Source organism: Cucumis sativus, chromosome 2, assembly GCF_000004075.3.
Source record: "Cucumis sativus cultivar 9930 chromosome 2, Cucumber_9930_V3, whole genome shotgun sequence".
NCBI lineage: Eukaryota > Viridiplantae > Streptophyta > Magnoliopsida > Cucurbitales > Cucurbitaceae > Cucumis > Cucumis sativus.
This window is the reverse complement of record NC_026656.2, coordinates 10,690,142-10,710,009: the sequence shown is the minus strand read 5'-3', so window position 1 is coordinate 10,710,009 and position 19,868 is coordinate 10,690,142. Positions and strand designations below refer to the sequence as shown.

Sequence of the window (19,868 nt, the reverse complement as noted above, 5' to 3'; positions counted from 1 at the left end):
ACGTCTATAACCTTTATTCATTCATTATCCAATTGTGTACTTCCAAATCTACTATTTGTGCTTCCCGTTTACCAAATGACGATTTCAAATCATTGACAAGCTCGAGAGAATATTCTTTCATGCTTTCTAAGTCTTTAATATATTCATCTTGTGATTCTACTGTGCGTGTAATATTGTCTTTTCATTTTTCAAACTTCTATTCGACTTATTCATTCGCCTCATCTCTTCATCTAACACCTCAAGATTCTTTTCTAATTTATCTTGGTTTTTTAAGAAACTCTTGGTCTTTTCAAGCTCTTTCTGCAAAAAAGTCGCATGATCTATCCATTGGCTCGTCTCCTTTTGAAGTTTCTCATTCTCTTGCTCTAACAGTCGATTTTTCTCCTCTAATTTAGTGATCTTCTCAACCCACTGGTCTGGTTGTTCAGAGCTTGCCTCCTCTACCCTTTCAACTACCTCCCTTAAGGTATATATTACATTCTTCCTTCTATTTGTCTGCCACGCCTCATATCCACTAGTAACCCCTTCATAGTGTCCTTTGTCTTTTATCTTCCTCACAGACTTCCATGCACATACTGCTCGATGTTTTTTCCTTTGACAATCTTCATGATCGTATGCAAAGTCAGAGTCTTGTAAATTATGAGTTGGTGGTATAAACTGTTTGAGCCAAACTTGACGCAAAACTAACAATGGTGTATAGTTAACACCTCCCCACGGTCCCAACAAAGGCACACTATGGAAATCTCCACATCTGTAAATTACTCCTTTCAAAGGCATCCATTGGGCTTTCCATATGACATCTTCAGAACTCAACGTTGAAAAGAAAGACACCCAAGTCTCCTTCTTTGGATATGTTGGGTTTCAAACTGCCATACCAAACTCACTAATTGTGTTTCGCATTAAATTCCATGGGCTACTGAATTCTAACTTTGGACACCTAAACTCTGCCGGAAATTTGATATGGCTGTGTATCCAAATATATAATAAAGGAACACAACAATTCAATTTTCCTGCACCTTTATTTCTACAGAAGTTAAGGGATCGAAAAGTTTCAGCCAATATAGGTATAATAGGATCGATTCCTCGTTCTATTTCAAAGAATAATCTGATCACTTTCCCATCGACATAACCTTCTGCTTTAGGAAAAATCACTGCTCCATAAATGTATAATGCCAAGAGAGCAAGACCTTTGTCTTCATCAATGTAAGTTTGTGTCATCATTAATAGATAGTCAAATGACACATTCTCTTCTCCACTCTTAACTTTTATATGTTTCTGAATTTCAGTGGCATGGACGGTTTCTAAAAATTTTGACAAAGTCCTTTTTGTTGTTTGCTTAGGGTTAAAGAAATAAACAATTTCTCTTTCCTTTCCAGGCATGCTAAGCATAGCTTGATATTCTTCTATGGTTGGCAGTAAATCACATGACCCAAGTGTAAAACAATTATATGCTGGATCCCAAAAATTAATTATGGCTCTTAAAGCAAAATGATTCACCGGTATGTACATCAACTCTGCTATATGTCCATATTTCTTCGAAAAAATGAATCTCCGTTGAGGTGTCAATGCCTTCCAAATCATTTTTAGTTTTGCTAAATCATTTTGTGTAAAAGAGAGCTGACACTTGGATAGTACTGATATTTAAGAAGAATTATTTATGCTATCCCCAAATTTTTGTTGTGTCTCTTCAGCCCATTTAAGAACATCACTTGGCTCATCAAACTTGGATTCATAAGATGAATGCATTGACATATTGGACATCCTGGTATTTTAAACAACTGTTTATTTTTTTGCACAATTATAACAAAAAGATTCAGTCAAATCACTTTGCACAATAAATAATAACAAAGTAACAAAACATGAGAAAGAGAAAAAATAAATAAATAAAATAAAATAAAATTTAAAAAAAATAAAAAATTAATAATAATAATTAATAATAGAAAATTAAAAAAATGTAAAAAAATGTAGAATAATAATAATAATAATAATGAATAAATAAATAATTAATAACATAAAATTAAAAAAATGTAAAAGATGTAAAAAAATAATAATAATAATAATTAAATAAGGTTTTCATGCACTTGTAAGCATTACTTTCCTTATGGTTGAAATCAAAGACCAAATTTAAAGAAAGAAAGATAAATTTAAAGTACTATGATTAAACCCCATTTTAAAAATAAATAAATAAATAAAAAGGAAATATGTCAAATTTTATAAAAATGTGAAACTTTGTTTTCTTTTTTTTAAATAATAATAATAATAAGACTTTGGATAAAATAAGCTAGATAGAAAAATGACATGGTGTTGGTATCAAAACTCTTAAAAGAAAAAAGGCCCTCAAATTTATTCTAATGTTATTTAACTAATAACAGAAGAATTAATCTGAGCGATGATTTTTCATGTGCCTGCACGGGAGTCGTAACCCCTCGAAAGTCAACACTACTTAGTCCTCAATTCTAGTCCTATAAGGTTGTAGCCCGGGTAGAGGGCTTGTGAGTGTGTGTAAATGCATGATTACATAAAAATAAAAAATAATAATAAAAAAAATAATACCAATAACATAGTTCAAAATATTACATCTGAATCAAATAAAAACAAATAATTAAGTGAACCAACATATTATAATATAATAATAATAAAAGATAAAATATATGGCTCGATTCTCCAAAATCCCCAGCAGAGTCGCCAAGCTGTCGCGACGTGATCGCTACGCGGAGCGGCCGACCTCCCCGTTTATTTTATTTTAATAAATAATTTTGGAGTCGCCACCAATCATATTAAGGTGTGATTGGTCACCAACAAAAAAAAAAAAGGTCTACGTAAATTGAGAGGTTTAAGTTCGGGAGTCAGTTGTGTGTAGGGAAGGTGTTAGCACCCTAGAACACCCACAAAGTGGTTACCCAATCTTATCTTTTAAATTAAATATAGGGGTTCACATAACAAAGTTTTTATTTAGGTTTTGTTTAAATGTCTCATGTTTATCAATTCATATCGAAGAAAGTAAAACCTAAGCATGAATTGATAATTATGGGTGGCATAAGAGCCATTAGAAAATGAAGTTTACTTTTGTTTTAAAATATTTTTATTCACCTTAAGAATATTAAGATACCAAAACTTGATATTTTAATTTCTATCATAGGTGTTTAATGAAAAATTTCATATATCTAGAATTAATAAATTCATAGAAAATACTACTCAGTATCATTTAAAATATGAAATGTGTTAATTTAAAAACAATCTATTAATTAAATTTCAAACAGAAAAATTTCATGTATTCATGGATTTTAAATTATAAAATCCATAAAAAAACAATACTTTTTCTCCAATTTACATTATTATATTTAAATTAAAAAATGAATAATAATAATGACAAAACATTATGAAATTTGAAAAATATTAAGTGTAATATGCTGAGATAAAATAAATACATTGATAATATATGCAAAATGTAAAAGATATTAATGTAGGATGCAAGATAATTAATTAATACAACACATGCAAGATAATTAATTAATTCAAAATGATGCAAAATAATTGATTAATTCATGATGCAAAATAATTGATTAATGCATAATTAAACGAGGGCCAAATGGATATCAAATAATAGTTAACAGTTGAATGCCAAAGTAGGTTTGACCCGATATGCAAATAAATAATATTGCAAATAAATAATCACACCAAAATGAATATCAAATAATTATAGCCAGATGCATGCTAATTAATTAATACATCATGCAAATAATTAGAATGAGTGAGTGAAAATGTCACATACAAGTTGCTAATTAATTAATAGGCCAAATGAAAAATTGGTGTTGCCAAATATTAATTATATCATGGATAATATATGGATAGCAATAATTAGTAATTATTAACGCAGTACTGCCATATGAATATATGGATAAAGTAATTAACAAAGACTGTAAAATAGATGCCAATAAAGAATGAGTATTACCAAATACAGAATGCTAATTGATTAATTATGCATAATTATTAAGGCATGTCATATGGATATAAGTAATTAACTGTAAAATGGGTGTCAATGAAGAATGAGTATCCAAATACAAATACATGATGCTAATTAATTAAAAAGAAATTAACACAGAATGGATGTCCAATAATAAAAGGAAATCACCACAGAATGGATGCCCAATAAATAAAAGGAAATTAACACAGAGTGGATGCCCAATAAATAAAAGGAAATTAACACAGAGTGGATGCCCAATAATAAAAGGAAATTAACACGATGGATACCCGACAATTAAAAAGAAATTAACACAGAACAGAATGCTCAATATTTAAAAAAAAATAAATAAATAAATAATTTAATATAGAATGGAAGGTAAAATGCTCAGTATTAAAAAAAAATACAAATAATTAAATTCACATGTCAAATGACGGTAAAATGATGAACAATGATGAACACGATAGTTCATAATTAAAAGCAATAAAAAGAGGGAAAAAAAAAAAAACTTACCAGCAGGTCTGTCCTTAAATGCCAAAGGTTATTCCTTTTGATCTTCTTTCACTCTTCACCTCTTTTTAAATCCTCCAATAATAATAAAAAAATTCCCCCCTTTCTTTTTTCCTCTTTCCTTTTTATAGGACAAGGTCCATTGTTTTTTTTAGATCATGAGATGGAGTGCAAACTACACAGAAATAGGAAGAAAGTGGGAGAGTGGGAGAAAGTGGGAGAGTGATGACGAAGAAAAAGGGATGGTTGAGAAAAAATATGAAGGAAACAAACCTTTTATTTTTATTTTTATTATTTATTTTTAAATGTATTTATTATTATTATTGTTTTTAAAATCAAATTCAAATTCAAATTCAAATTCAAATTCAAATTCAAATTTAATTTCTTTTTCTTTTTCTTTTATAATAAATAAATATAAGACAAAATACGGTATCTACAACAGAAAACCGAGCCGCAAGGGAGCTTCTGCTTCGCTACACGCTGGTCTTCTTTCGCGTTTCAGCCATGTTTCCACCGCACTCTGCCACACGTGGACGTGGATCTCCTTGTCATCAACGAAGCCTACGGCTACGTGTAGCCGACATTTAAAACCAAAGTCGATCCTTCGAGTCGCACCCATAGACAAGTTAAGCTCGAGCCATAGCAATCTTTAGCCAAGTCGTGAGTTTTTTTCCTTTTCCTTTAGCCATTTAAGCCATTTTGGGCCACTTTTGGTAAGTTGGTACACCCAAGTTCGATTATTGGTTTAAGAAAATAAATTTTGGGAGAGATTTAATTATCCTAAAGTAAATTAATTTTCTTTAGGTTCAATTGGCTAAAACCTATTGGAGTTCTGATCTTTGGAGTTTTAACTCAAAGGTTGAATTGGTTTTAACCTCATTCATGGGTAAGTTGTAAGCGTAAGTAATTAATTGTTTAATGTTGTTGTCAAACTATTAATTTCAGTTCTATTGATGTTTAGGATTTTGTCTGTTTGGGAAGCTTTGAACGTGATTGTTAGGAACAATTCTTGTTAAGTTAATCTTAGGTAACATATTTTACTATTAGGCCTTCAAATGTTAAAATTATAGATGATCGTTATGGATGACTGTTGTGTGATGATTGATGTGTTATGACTGATAAGTTATGACTGATACGACTGATATGTTACGATGCACAATATATTAATCACATGATAATAACATTATGATTGATATTCATGACATATTATGATGTTTATGATATGTTACATGTTATGGATGAGTGTTCTGTTAACTTTGTCTGTTAGGATCTACCATATGGGTGTTCCTCATGATCACCACCTTTTTGTGACTGTGTGTGTTTGACAGAACCACTAGTCTGTCAGGATAACTTTTATAACTTTTATGAGTGATTCAGCGGAGTCACTTAGAGTCCCATTATCTGATGTGTTCCTTCTGGTTCACCAAAGACCAGATATGTTCCTACAAAATCACTATATAACGTGTGTTCGAAAGCACAATAGTTATGGGGTACTTCGTTACGGAACCCTAATGGAAAGTTAACAGACACCTAGCGGGACTAGTAGTGGGTCCATTACAGAGTATATGTTTATACTCACTATTTTCTATGTTTAATTTTTTTTCAGACAGAGGTAGAGGAAAGCTAGTAAATGACAAGAAGTGACCGTGGTCCGCCGTAGGTAAAAGTTTATGTTGCTTCCGCTTTATTTTTTATAGTATTTTGACTTTAGGCATTTTATTTTAGATTTATCGAACCTATATTTTACTTTTATGTTATTTTCTTTAAAAAACAAATTGGGCTCGAACTAGTATTTTATAATCTATTATCTCTATCTCTGCATACTTTATTTATAATTTATAAATGAACATTTGAAGTTTTTCCTTTAAAATTTAGTATCTTCTTTATTTTTAATAAAAAAAAAAGTCTTTCTTTGTTTTAGTAGTAATGACTTTAACTTAGTATAAAAAGTTGGGTCTTTACAATAATTTCCATTCTCACCATTTACAAATACTAAGTCTCAATTGTTGAAGAGAAACAACACTTCAATAACACACCACCACCTTTTGGTTATGCTTACTTTTGAAACATACTAGACCTTTTCAAATGTTGCTTAACTAGAACTTTTATAAGTCTCATCAGATTCAATGACTTGTTATATTTTTTGGATGGTTTGTAATATTCACTTTAATGCAACTTAAATCAAAATTATTGTTATTGACTGTTAAATTTCTCGTTTTATAGTATTGTCATGAAAATCATTAGAGTAAAGAAATTGTATTAGAGGTACAAAATTAAAAAAAAAAAAAACATTTCAATTCAATAAATTGATACATGGTAAAATTAAAAAAAGTGTATAATTCACAAAAAAAAAAGAAAAAGAAAAAAAAAGCTAAATAGACTAGCTAAATCTAGGAAAGAAAAACCAGCATCCTAAACACAGGCATAAAAAATCCAGATTTCCAAATCTTGGAGTCCAAATATAGGCATTTGTAATTTTAGGCATAAAATCCCCATCAGATAAGCCTAAAGGCATTTAATTCCTATGCATTTGATTCCGAACATGTGCATCAACAGCCCCTCAAGGCCTTTCTTCAATGGTTGAAGATCTTCCTTGTGCATCCCCTAAGTTCGGCAGTCTAACCTCTCAAACTAGACTCATATACGAAGAATTTGCAATTGAAATTAGTCAAAACACACAAGTGAATTGAGAGAACGTAACTTTCTCTTTAAAGTTATCCCTTAAACACTGACTCTTGCATAAAAATCTTAAGTCACCTCCAACTTGTCGTTTTTTAAACCCTTGCATGTCTAGACACTTGGAAATCCACCTCAAAGAACACTATCAGAACGCCTAAGCATCACTTGATTGCATGGCATCCAGCCTCACCTCACAAAACCTTCAACAAACCAGCCTATAGATTATTATTACACTTGGGCTCGCAACATACAAACCCTTGGTCACCTAACCACTTCTCACCTGGTCCTTGTCCAAGTGCCTTCCTTGGTCACATGGGTGCAACTCACCTAACAGATACTCCTTACCTAGCCAAATCTACCAACTTTGATGCCTTACAAGCCTTGGGCTTCCAATCCTTGCATATCGACTAGCAACAAACATAGGCGCACTTAACCTTATTATTTAGAGAATCTCCTTAACACCTCTACCTAAGTTGTATCTATAAAGGTTCCTATGACTCTATTTGGCCGCCTAGAGTATGCCAAACTTCTAGCCAGCACTGAGCCAAATTTTGGACTTCGTTAAGTCCACCTTAGCTACAATGACACTTATAAACCATAGCACTTGTATAACAACCCAACCTTTCAATAGAATTTCCTTTCATCTTTTCCACTAACTCAACTTCCTCTTCCTTTACTAAGTTCTTGTAAGTCTTAGGGGTCATTAGGTCAAGGGTTTATAAAAGTGGAGCTTAATATCTTGCATCAACTAGATAAGAGACGACTAAGATTACTAAATTTTTCTTGAATAGAGAGTAACTGCCTAGCTGGGTGCTCTACTCGACGCTACAAGGTACTAGATACCCTTTTCGAACAAACTGTAGAGTGCAACAACAATATAATCTTCATCGCACATGGAAGACATGCAATGCCAAGGCATCACTCCTTAGCGCCGCAGTGCTTTAACAATTTTATAGGTAGAAAGTTATCAATTTTAGGTCATCATCCATTGATTTCCTCTCTTTGGTGTTTATCCCCCCCCCCCCCCCCCCCCCCCTTTTTTTGAGCAAATAATGTGGAAGAACTCATCCTCCTCGATAGGTATGTCGATGAGGAGCTAAAGTACTCATTCTAGCTTAGGCGTTAAAAGACTTATCCAATATTGTAAATTGTGAGATTTGTATCTTTTAATTAATTATATGAATTGTCTTGGAGTTTTTTTATCTGATATGATAATTATACATATTGTTGGTAGTTGCATGACTATTAGCTAGGTATCTAATCACAATATATAACATATAATTTTGATTTAACCCAAGTGACAAATGGTTGGATTAGCTAGTATGTTCTAATGAACTTAAAAAGAACGCCATGATGAATATTAACTTAGGTTGTTCCTAGTTAACGACCTTCACATTTAGTGTTATCTCAGTTTTGAATGCTTTTACCTTAACTTGATTATAATGCTTTCATCTAACTGAATTAGTTAATTAGATATGGTAGAATTAATTTGATGCGTTTGAAAATTAACTCAATTAAAGCTCGGACTAGACCATTAAATCATTTGAATTAAATTTCATTTAAGTTTTTATGCAACTTATTTTCTTCCAATAATTCAACAACAAACTCTTTATCCATGACCCTAAGACTTTAAATTGTTCAATCGAGAAATTCACGTGCTTCCAAAGTTTGATTTCGTCTTACCACTAAAACTAGCTCATTTTGGTAGGCTCAATAAATTTACTTGTTTCGATTCAGATTTGGACGGTACAATCCGTTTGATCAATGACAACATTTCGAATTGAATCAATCTACAAAATTAATACAAAAATTTATAAGTAGAGTGTTTAAGATGTATTTTAAAGACAAAATTGAAAAAAAAACAAGGCCAAGAAACACATTGAAACATTTTAGTTTGACACGAACCTAACACCCCATCATAAATTGTTAATTAAGATATTAGAAGTTCATTCCAAAAACACATGTATATATGTATAAAGAAAAGTTCATTCCGCGCAAGCTGTCCTAAAAAGTACAAATGATCATGCATGCATGCCCATTATAACTAACACTTCATGAGATTTTCATCAGGCAATTAATGAAAAAGAAGCCAAATCCGGACACTATCAAGTACAAAATAATAGAAACAATAGTAGTAATTATAGTATTATATATATATATAGTAGTATAGAAAATTACAAGATTTTAATATGGTAAAACTCACGTTGCCTAATAATAGATAGGCATACATACATATATATATGAGATACAACAAAGAGAACACCAACCACCTCATTATTTAATCATTAGTAGAATAATACATAACATATTAGGACAGTTGCGAGAGCTTCTCTCAAGCTTATAAAAACTTTTACCTTCTCATTTGTTAAGTTGATCTCGACCATGGCAGCAATTGAAATTAATACCAGTCTCCATGAAACGAGGACATTCAGGACAATTCACAATCATAGGAATCCATCCGCTAAATCCAGGAAGAATTACTTTCTCACATTGATGAGTCCTCAAAGCCAACTGCTCAAAATAATCTTTGAAACTATTAGGAAAACCCTTCAAATTCAAATTCTTTTTCCATGCATTTAAATCTTCAAACACTCCCAAAACCAAGTTCCCACGAGCCACGACCAATGGAGCTGACCCAACAGTAAGAATGGCCCAACCATTCTCATTTTCATATGAAATTAGTCGTAGGATGTCTTCTGTTGTTTCACTTGCACTTGATCCTGTCAGTTGACTTTTTATTATGAAAAATCCCCATTGTGATATCCAAAAACGAGCCATATTACTGTTGTTGTCGTCTTCTCCTTTTGTTGTGTTTTTGTTTATTCCTATATGTACAATCTCGAATGTAATGCCATTGTCTCTCATTGATCTGTCGTTCTTGATGTCCACTACTTTTTCTTCAAATTTTTGGATCCAATCAATGTCTTTTCCTCCATAGAATATAATTGTCTTTTCTTGATCAATCTAAATAAAATCAAAAGTACTGATTTTAGTCACATATATATCATATCAAACATAATACGTTCATAGAATTTCAATTTTGGTCTCATGTGTTTTTGTATATTTTTAGATTTTTTGTCCAATAAACTACCACCTATTTGACATATTTTTTTTAAAAAAATTTATAGACATGTTTTAATCAAAGTTGAAAGTAAAATTTGATTTTAAAATTGTCAGATACATTTGGTCATTGTTTGTTGTTTTTTCTTCTAAAATTAAGCTTATAAACACTAGAACCGCGATTAATTCTATGGTATGCTATCAACTTTCTATTTAAGTTTTCAAATTTTAACCAAAATTAAAAATCTTAAAAAGTAGTTATGATTTTTAAAAAAAATTGACTAGAAATTTTATTTTTTAACTAGTGTTGAGATGTTCGGATGCACCTGCTGATTTTTGGTTAAAAAGATTATAATAGAAAATTTGAGAAAAAAATATTTTAAATGGCAAAACTTTTGAAAATATTTACAAATATAACAAAATATTATAGCCATGACAAATATAGATGTTGATTTTTCATAATCTATCATAGATAGACTATTTTATTTTTCTATATTTGTAAATATTTTGGTTCATTTTTCTATATATTTTAAAACAAGAATTACAAGTATAAATTTTAAACATATAAAACTAAATATTAAATTGACTATAAAATCAAGTAATTTTTTAACCTTTTTAAAATTTTGAATTTCATAAACCTTATTAGACATATAAAATTGAGAGTTGAAAGATTTGTTAAACTTTTTTATAAGAAATTAAAAGATCCAATAGACAAATTTAAAATTGAGTGACATATATATTAGACACTTAAAAATTGTTCAAGTACTACTAAATTTAATTAACATAGAAAAAATAGACATGAAAAGTGTAGAAAAGAACATATAAATATCCACACGAAGAAAAGTAAAAATTACATACCCAACTTTGTAATCTTGGTTGGTTGGTGAATTTGACAATGGTTGATTCTGGCCAATTCTTTCTCAATAAAGCATTTGCCCTCTCAAGGGTAAAAGGAATGGCATTATTTCCCCAAACACGAAGCAAATGAATTGCATTTGAAAATTTGAGTTTTGATTTTGAGTCAAGAACAACCATTAGAGCATCATCTCTAAGTTGCCAAATCTCTTCCAAAAACCTTAATCCAGCAATTTTTGTCCCATATTGCACTGCATACCATTTCATTGTTGACCTCAAATTCTCATATCTTTTATGACTTTCTTCATTAAAAGCTTCAGAATTCATGACAGGAATCCATACTATCTTGTAATTATCCTCTCTTTTCAACTCTTCATACACTAATTTCAGAGCTCTAATATCATCATTTGAAATGTTCAATCCAGAAGAAATCAGTAATATCACATTCTTTTCTCTCAAGGCATCTTCAATTCTTTCCTATTAAAAAAAAATTCACAATTGAAATGGATATTTATAAAACGTATATATAACCAAGAAATCAAAATTCAAATCACTGTCAAACCTTAGAGAAAGGGAAAAGGAATGAGATGTTTAATTAAAGTCAGTCACACATTTTTCATATTTTACAGATATGACACCTTTTAGTGTATGAGATATCAAATGTTATCATGTATGATGTGTCTATCAAGTATATACTAAGTCTATTAGGTACATCCATACTTATTTAACATTTTATGAGACGAGCTTGATTTTTTTGTCATTTATACAAAAGTAATCCATCTAGACTATAGGTCTAATTTTTAAAACTCATTTTACCAAATCTGCAATAAGCCCATAAAAAAAATGTGTGGTAATTGAAAATATAACAATTAGCTCCAAATTAGTTATTAGCAAATACATCATACGAATTTGTATATATATATATATATATATATATAATTGATCCAACTCTCTCAAAGTTGATAGACCATGTAACCTTGATTTGGAGTTAATAATATTGCTACTACGAGTCTATTATTAGCGATAGATTTTAATATATTTATAATTTTTCAAAAATATCATTATAAATAGTGTAATTAATTACCCTTACAAAAAAACAAGGATTGGAAAATTTATATGTATAACTAACCTCGTTGAAAGTTGAACAATTTATTAGAGGCTTAGCATTAGGCTTGCCTTCAAGCAGCTTAGACACGACTAATGTTATTTCAGTAGGAAACTGGTCAATGTGATCAATAAGCCACCTGTATAGATTGATTTCTTCTGCATCACAGAAAACCAAGCATTTTTCAAGATTGAATAACAATTAAGGAATGCAAAGCTTAAGGAAAATTAACGTTATATTATTTCTAATTAATAATATAATTGACCTAGTTGTTCTTGAAAAATATTCAACAAATCTCCAAGTGTGTTTAGGATGGCATTGAGCCTCTCATTCAATTCATTCAAGTATGTTGGTGATTGACTCCTGAAATATTCAACGAAATAATCTTAGTCATGTATATTTAAGAAAATCAATTTATACTAGGCTATTTAAAAGTTGTATCAATTAAAATTAAATACAAAATAGTAAAATTGTATAGTATGAACCCTAGTAAGGATCTATTACTATTTTCACTTATTTCTATAAAACCAACTTAAAATGACCTAAATAAATTTATTGTTCTTTCAAACCTATAGTCCATAGTTGCAAAATATTTACGGTGTAATCCTTCCAAAAGAATTTTAATGAAAAATAAAAGAATGTGAGATAATGAAAAATCACTTTTATATATAATGAAAAAGTGGTAGTATTCATAGCTTGTGAGTAAAATCCACATTCATCGAGAAGTATTACTAGTAATATTACCGGACTTTGTTAGACCACTTCCAAATATTTATCTATTATCTCAATAATTCTAGAATATCAAAATTCCAATATTTTTAGATTTCATACTAGAATTTTATTTATGAAGTAAAATAATTTTAATTATTAAAAAAATTGATTATTATAAAACGTTCTAAAATAATAAATTAATTATTTTGAATTGTTCAAATAAAATGAGAAGTGTAATTTTAAAGAAAAAATTGTAGAAATTTTTAATTAGAAAGATTTTAAAATTTGAAGAAATTTTAATTAGAATTCAAATATAATCATTATATAAGTCTTATAAAATATGATTAAATATGCATCATAGTAAATTAAACAAATATGTAAATCATAAACCACACTACCCACACACCACAGTTTTTTTTAAAAAAAGGGGAGTGACTAACCACAAAATTAAAAATTAGCAAAAACTTAAGGCAAAAACTAAATAACAATCAAATTAATTTTAAAATAAAACCTGCAACTGTAAAAGCAACTATTCTAAACCAGAAATATATAAAAGGTCCTAAATTAACTCACTCGTGAAAATTTAGAGTGTGTTATGTTGACGGGAGGAATTAAAGTAGAAGTTATGAAGTTGACTCCTTATTTGGCTTAGCTTAATAAGTTTGTGGGTCTAAGCATTATAAAACGTCAAATTTATACATTGACAACTTCCAAAGTTCACAGCTTCCTAGAGAATATATAACTCTTCTCTCCACTATTCTTTATCTCAAACACACCTGTAGCTTTTTAAGTAATTAATCAAAATAGTTATCAGTAGGATTTGAGATTTCAACTAAATACAACTCCAAAGTTAAACTCAACCCTGAAGAAAAACAATAAGATGAAGCTTTTATAGAAAGAACTTACTCAGTATTAGCGAGATAGCTGGAGATTTCAGTGGAAGAAGCAACAATAGTGTGTATAACCCAATAAGAAAAGAGTGGGATTTGACGAAGGGCAGAAGCCAATTCAGGAATTTCTTTGGAATCATATTTGGAGAAAAGTCTTATTTGATTCATGAGTTTGATGATTTCAAAGCACAAGTAAATTAGACTCCTTGAGCTGAAAATCACTTGTCTATAACTGAATGAGTCCAAGTGCTTTTTCAATGATGTTGAGTGGTGAATATTTGCTAAGGATTTAGCAAGTGGGTCAAAAAGAGAGTGATGGTTTAAGTGCCATAGAAGTCCATAGTCACTACCAAATGCTGCAAGACATAAAATTGCCTTCGCTTCCCATGGATAGCTAACCAGTATGTCAAGAATCTCAAGTGTTGTCTGGTGAGCTTTCTCTATCCCAGGAGACTTGAATGCTAACTGAGATAACAACGTAAATTTATTCAATAGTTAAGATGTAAATTATCATTGTAGCATATATATATATAAAAGCTCGATTGACATGTACATATGTTAATGATCACTAAAAGATATTGGGTTGAGATAAACAAACATGGGAGGTTTTGTTATTTGTTGTCCAGTGAACCATGCATAATGATTGAACTAACAAAATTTCTTGCTTAAAAGTTGGGTCTTGTTACTAGTAGTATATTTTTTTATTGATCTTATCGTAATTAATAGAAAAGTGGGAGATGTTGCTAAAATATTTTAGTTACTAAAAATATGCATGTGACAGGTCGATAATTATAGGGACTAATGTGATTTCATATAGATAGTAGCTCTTCATTTACTCAAAAGTATGTTGGATATTGCTTCATTTTAGTTTATATATACATATTATTCGAGGGTAGTTGAAAATATAAAATTAGATTTAAAATAATTAAGTATATAGCAAGACTTTAAAAAATTTACAAATATAACAAAATCGGTCAAAATCTATCACTAATAGACAATGTTGTAAATATTAATTTATAATTCATAAACTATAATAATTCATAAGCGATGAAAGTTTATCATAAATAAATTTTGTTATATTTACAACTTTATTTTAAAAAAATATTGCTATATATACTTAATTATTATTTCTAAAATTTACGAACCAATTATGATCTCTTTTATTTAATGTTAAAATTAGTTTTTGAATTTATTTTTATTCATTACTTTATATTGAAACTGGTAAAATAATTAGAATTATTATTATTTTTAAACATTTATCAAACATATGACCACGAAATTTAGAAATTTGAAAGTTTGATATACCAAAATAAAGAGTCATCATATTAAGCAAAATAATAATAAACTCCATAGCAACATTTTTAATTTAAATAATTATAACTATAACAAAATAATTTATTAATAATAAGATATTTATTATTATAAGATATTGTCGACAAGACTTCTATTACTTAATCTAAAGTTTTTCAATATATCCCAACTCTTTTTCATTATATGATATGTGGAATTAGCTTTAGACTAAAGTGTTATATATTTTTACATTCCGAAGAATAAAGAATCACTTGCATAACTCACATTTAAGCAAAGGATAATAGAATATATAACATAAGAATAAAATAATTGCATGTAAAAATTAGTAAGAAAAGAGTAAAGAACTCATTTATAACTACAATTTTAAGTGCTTCTTTATGAATTTCTCAAATGAGGGGCGATCATTTATATACTAGCTTTGGTAATAACGGTTGTGTCTGATAGATGTGCAATAACTTCTATCATTAATAGTTTTTAATTTGAAAAAAATGACACTGTCTCTCACACTTCGTGATTTTCTCATCTTAAAAGCTATCTATGATAGCTAAAATTAAGTCAGTGAATATCACTGATAATTGCTATTCGTTGCTAACACTGTACAGTGATAACTTTCTATTTATCACCAGTCTAAGAGATTTTTTTAATTTTTTTAAATTGATTGATTGCAACTATTAGTGATTGCAGTTAATAGTTGTTATAAATAAGTTCCTATCATTGATAAAGATAACTTCGATAACAACTTTCAATTTGAGAAATGTACTATCAGTTAGCGATATTTAACGATAGCTTTTATAATAACGATATCCATGAAGAATTTTACCAATTGATTAGTTAATATATTATACTATTTTGGTAAGGTATTTTATTTGGTATATATTTCCCAAAAAAAAAAAAAAAACATACATAAAGGCAAGAGACAAAAAGAGACCAAAAGAGACCAAAATTGAGGGGGGGGGGGGGGGGAAATCATTACATGTAATCATTTCATCCATGTTTGTTTTGCATCTTTGCAAAGAAAAAGAAAAAGAAAACATTATTGCAGTGTTTGTTCTTGAAAGTTTCACTTCAATAATTAGCTTTTTGAAAATAACATTCTGAGTGTTTTTTCAACTTCTTTTACTTTCAATGTTTTAAGGAAAAAGCAATCTTTTAAAAATAAGAAACGTAAGTAATTTGTTCATTATATCATCAATTGTTGTCAAATAGAGTAGACTATAAACTATATAAAATATTTTAAAATACAATAAAATATTTTTATCTATTAGTGATAAACTATATAATAGACAACTACTAGAACGATGATAGGATTTACGTTCTATTAGAGTCTATTCTGGTCTATCACTGATAGATTATGACATTTTATGTTATTTGTATATATTCTCACCCGTTTTGTCATTTAAAATAGTTACCTTATATTATGTAAAATATATTTTTATTTTTTTGTATTTATGATTTTTAAAATATATTCATCCACACATCAACCTTTTATTGTTGTTATCATTGATTTTTTTATAAAATTGAGGTTTGGACATTACTACGTACATGTAAACCATGTGTAAAATTATTTAAAACTATTTAGTAACATTAGGGTTAAGTAATGCGTGGGTCATATGAGTTTGTGATAATGTTTAATATAAGTAACCTTGATAGAAACTTTCTTAAGGATATCAGCTGGTGGATCAATTGTCGTCACATTAGATTTATATGAATTTTCTGAATATATCACACGTCCTTCATGTCCCTACAATAAACAACAAAATAAACGTATATAAATAATTTGTCATTTGAATAATTTTAAATACAAAACAAATCAAATATATAAACAAAAAGAATTGTATTTTCTTTACTACAAACAAATTGTATATTACTTGAGAAGAAGCTTCATTGATTTGCTGAACATTGGAAAACAGACTTTGAAGAAATGAAATGTAGTTATCGACATCAATCTTGATTGTATCATCATCACGATGCTTTGAATAAATATGACCTGCGACAGCTTCGTCGGACAAGTTTTTCAAACTCAAATCTTCCTTGTGAGTTTGTAGCCTAGGATGGGTGATTGGGGTGGATGGTTTTTTTGGAGCTAGGATAGCCATGGTGTTGTGGAAGGCTAAAAGATTGGAGATCTTTGTCTTGTGAAGGCAAGGGGGATAATGTTATTTTGTGTGTGTGTTTTGTGTTCTTAACATGAAGAGCTCTATTTATAAACATTAAAAATGGAAATAACATAAAAGGTAGAGAGAACAGGAAAACTACTGTTTTTGTCCAAGGAATAATATATTTGAAGATTGAGCTTTAATAAATTGCCTTAGCGGGGCCATCATGCCTTCCATCACACGAATACCTACAAATCAAATTCTGAAAAGAAACTCTACAAAGTCAAATGTTATACACTTTTTTTTTTTTTTCCCTTATTTTTTCCAATAGTTCAGTTTATGGAGTTAATAGGCAGATGTGCGTTTGAGATGTACCACCAGGAAGGAAAGAGGGTTTTGAGATATTTATTAGTTCTGTATTTCGATGAATAGAATAAAGGCTGAGATGCCTTATTTATACTGGAAATTGCCCAATAATTTGGGTGGAAAAAATAAAATATATTGACACAATTTTGTACATGTGGTACTAACTGATTGGTTGATATAAGCTTCTGGATTTGTGTGAGGTGGTGCTCTGATTTGTTGAATGGATGCCATCGTGGTGCCAACATGGTATTTCTCTCTAATATATCCCTCAAACGAGAGGGTAGTTAAGCTACTCAAGAGTTTGGACCAAAGGCTTTGAAATTGAGAATGTGTGAGAGATTTTGTAAGACATTCCGCAAGTTGGTTAAGTTTATTAGCAGAACGCACGTAGCGAGCCTTAAGGGCTCCACGAGCAATTTGATCTATTACAAAGTGAACCTTGATGTGCTGAAGCTAATGTGATTTTTGTGCTATTTAATGCATAGAAAAGCGTGTTAAGATGTCGTGAATATAAGAAGCTTTTATTGTATGAAATTGTATTTTTCAAAATGTGTATTTCTAATTATTGTCACCCACATTAAGCTTTTTCACTTACGTTTTAAGTTTTTTCTCTTTGGGTTAAGCAAAGAAGTGTCATCAAGTGAGGCGAGAGGAGGTCGGTCGCTGCTAAGTACTTGATGCGCCGCGTAGTAACAGTAGTAGTTAGCTTAAATTTTGTAATCCTTTAAGTTGCAATTAAACCGTACGCTTGTTTTGTAACAAGATTGTTAATAAAAGAATTGTTAATTTTTATATAGTCCATTGTTCGACTGCTTAGTAGAAGCTTTCACCGGTGTGATCACACTTAAAGTTTAAGTTTAAGACTAAAGAAGTACCCTAGATGTTTTAACATTTCACTTTAGAACATTGGTTCGACCAAAGTCATGTCCATACTCGATACGTAGAAGACACATTTGTGGTGAAGGTGTGACATAATATGCTTCAAATTTTGTATACAGCACGTAAAAAATTTTAATATTTTGCTATTTTTTAAAATGTTTTTATTATTGGTTGGTTTGAAGTATTTTTTATAAAAATGAGTTGATAGAAATGATTGCATTATAGATGATTATAATTTACTTTTAAATACTAATATAAAGTTTATTAATAAATGAAAACCAGAATTGACTTTATTAATAAATAATATTGCTTGAATTGAATTTGATTCTGTTTTTGAAAAATAATCAATCAAATCTTCAATTAAGTATATTATGACAAGGATTACGAATGAGAGAATCTAACATAATCATTAACTTTTACTAATATATATAAACCCAATGATCAACTAAACCTATAGCTCATATGCGTTTGATTTTTTTTAAATTAAAGCCAAAGTTATCATAGGCCCCAATTTCGTATTCGTGTTAATTAACTTATTTAAGTTTGTCAAATGTAAAGCTATAAGAGTAATCCGACCATCCAAATTAATCAAGACTACTCAATCTATATATATTATAAAGATTATGTTGGGTTAGTTTAAAATTTGGGTTGAGTTGATTTTCTTTTTCATACTAGGTTAAAAATTCAGTTCAATCCAACCAAACCTGAATTAATATATATATATATATATATATATATATATATACTTATTTATATTTATAATAATAATATTTATATTATTAATTTATTATTAATAATAATTTAGTAAATGAAAAAAGAGGTAGGTCACAAACTCATGTCTCATCCTCACTTTGTGCAACTTCAGTCTTCACGTTGTGTCTCATCTCTCCAACTCACCATCTCCCTCTTTCTTTGGCGTTCACTGTCTCCGACCGTCTCTCCTCACTTTGTTCAACGTCAGTCTTCACTTCGTGCCTCATATTTCTGACTTACCCTCTCTCACTCGTCTCAATCTCTCATCTCCGGTGTACACCGTCTCCGTTTTAGTCTCCAATGTTCACCATCTTCTTCTCAACTCGATAACCCAACCTATATTTTATGGGTTGGGTTGGGTTAGGTTAGGAATGCTATTCGGGTTGCCAAACCAACCATATGAAAATATGAGTTGGGTTGGAAATGTCTTCCAACCAAATCCAACCCAACCCAACCATATACTCCCCTAATCAAATGCTTGATATTAGAGCTATGATAAGCACTTATAGTTTATATAGTGTAAGCATTTTATCATTTGTTAATAATAACGTGTATCGGTAAAAGTTGAACTTCTAAAAGGATAAAAATTGAAACCCTCTTACCTGTATAATTGGTACAATCTTCACATGGAATATAAGTACAAGGGTCCAATTTTATCATTGGTTTAAGTTTGAGTACCGTTGAAATCTTGA

At 29.7% G+C, this 19,868-nt stretch overlaps 1 protein-coding gene across 1 annotated transcript; it reads right to left on the bottom strand.

Annotated features, from left to right (window-relative positions):
- Nucleotides 1-9,260: 9,260 nt before the first annotated feature.
- On the bottom strand, nt 9,261-17,273 carry LOC101204570 (protein SIEVE ELEMENT OCCLUSION B). The gene is made up of 7 exons (XM_011650864.2): nt 16,951-17,273; nt 16,725-16,823; nt 13,788-14,236; nt 12,436-12,533; nt 12,195-12,328; nt 11,069-11,542; nt 9,261-10,114 (listed from the first exon to the last, which is right to left on the bottom strand). Exons 1-7 carry the CDS (start codon nt 17,176-17,178, stop codon nt 9,509-9,511), a joined length of 2,088 nt encoding a protein of 695 aa, XP_011649166.1. The 5' UTR covers nt 17,179-17,273; the 3' UTR covers nt 9,261-9,508.
- Nucleotides 17,274-19,868: the final 2,595 nt, after the last annotated feature.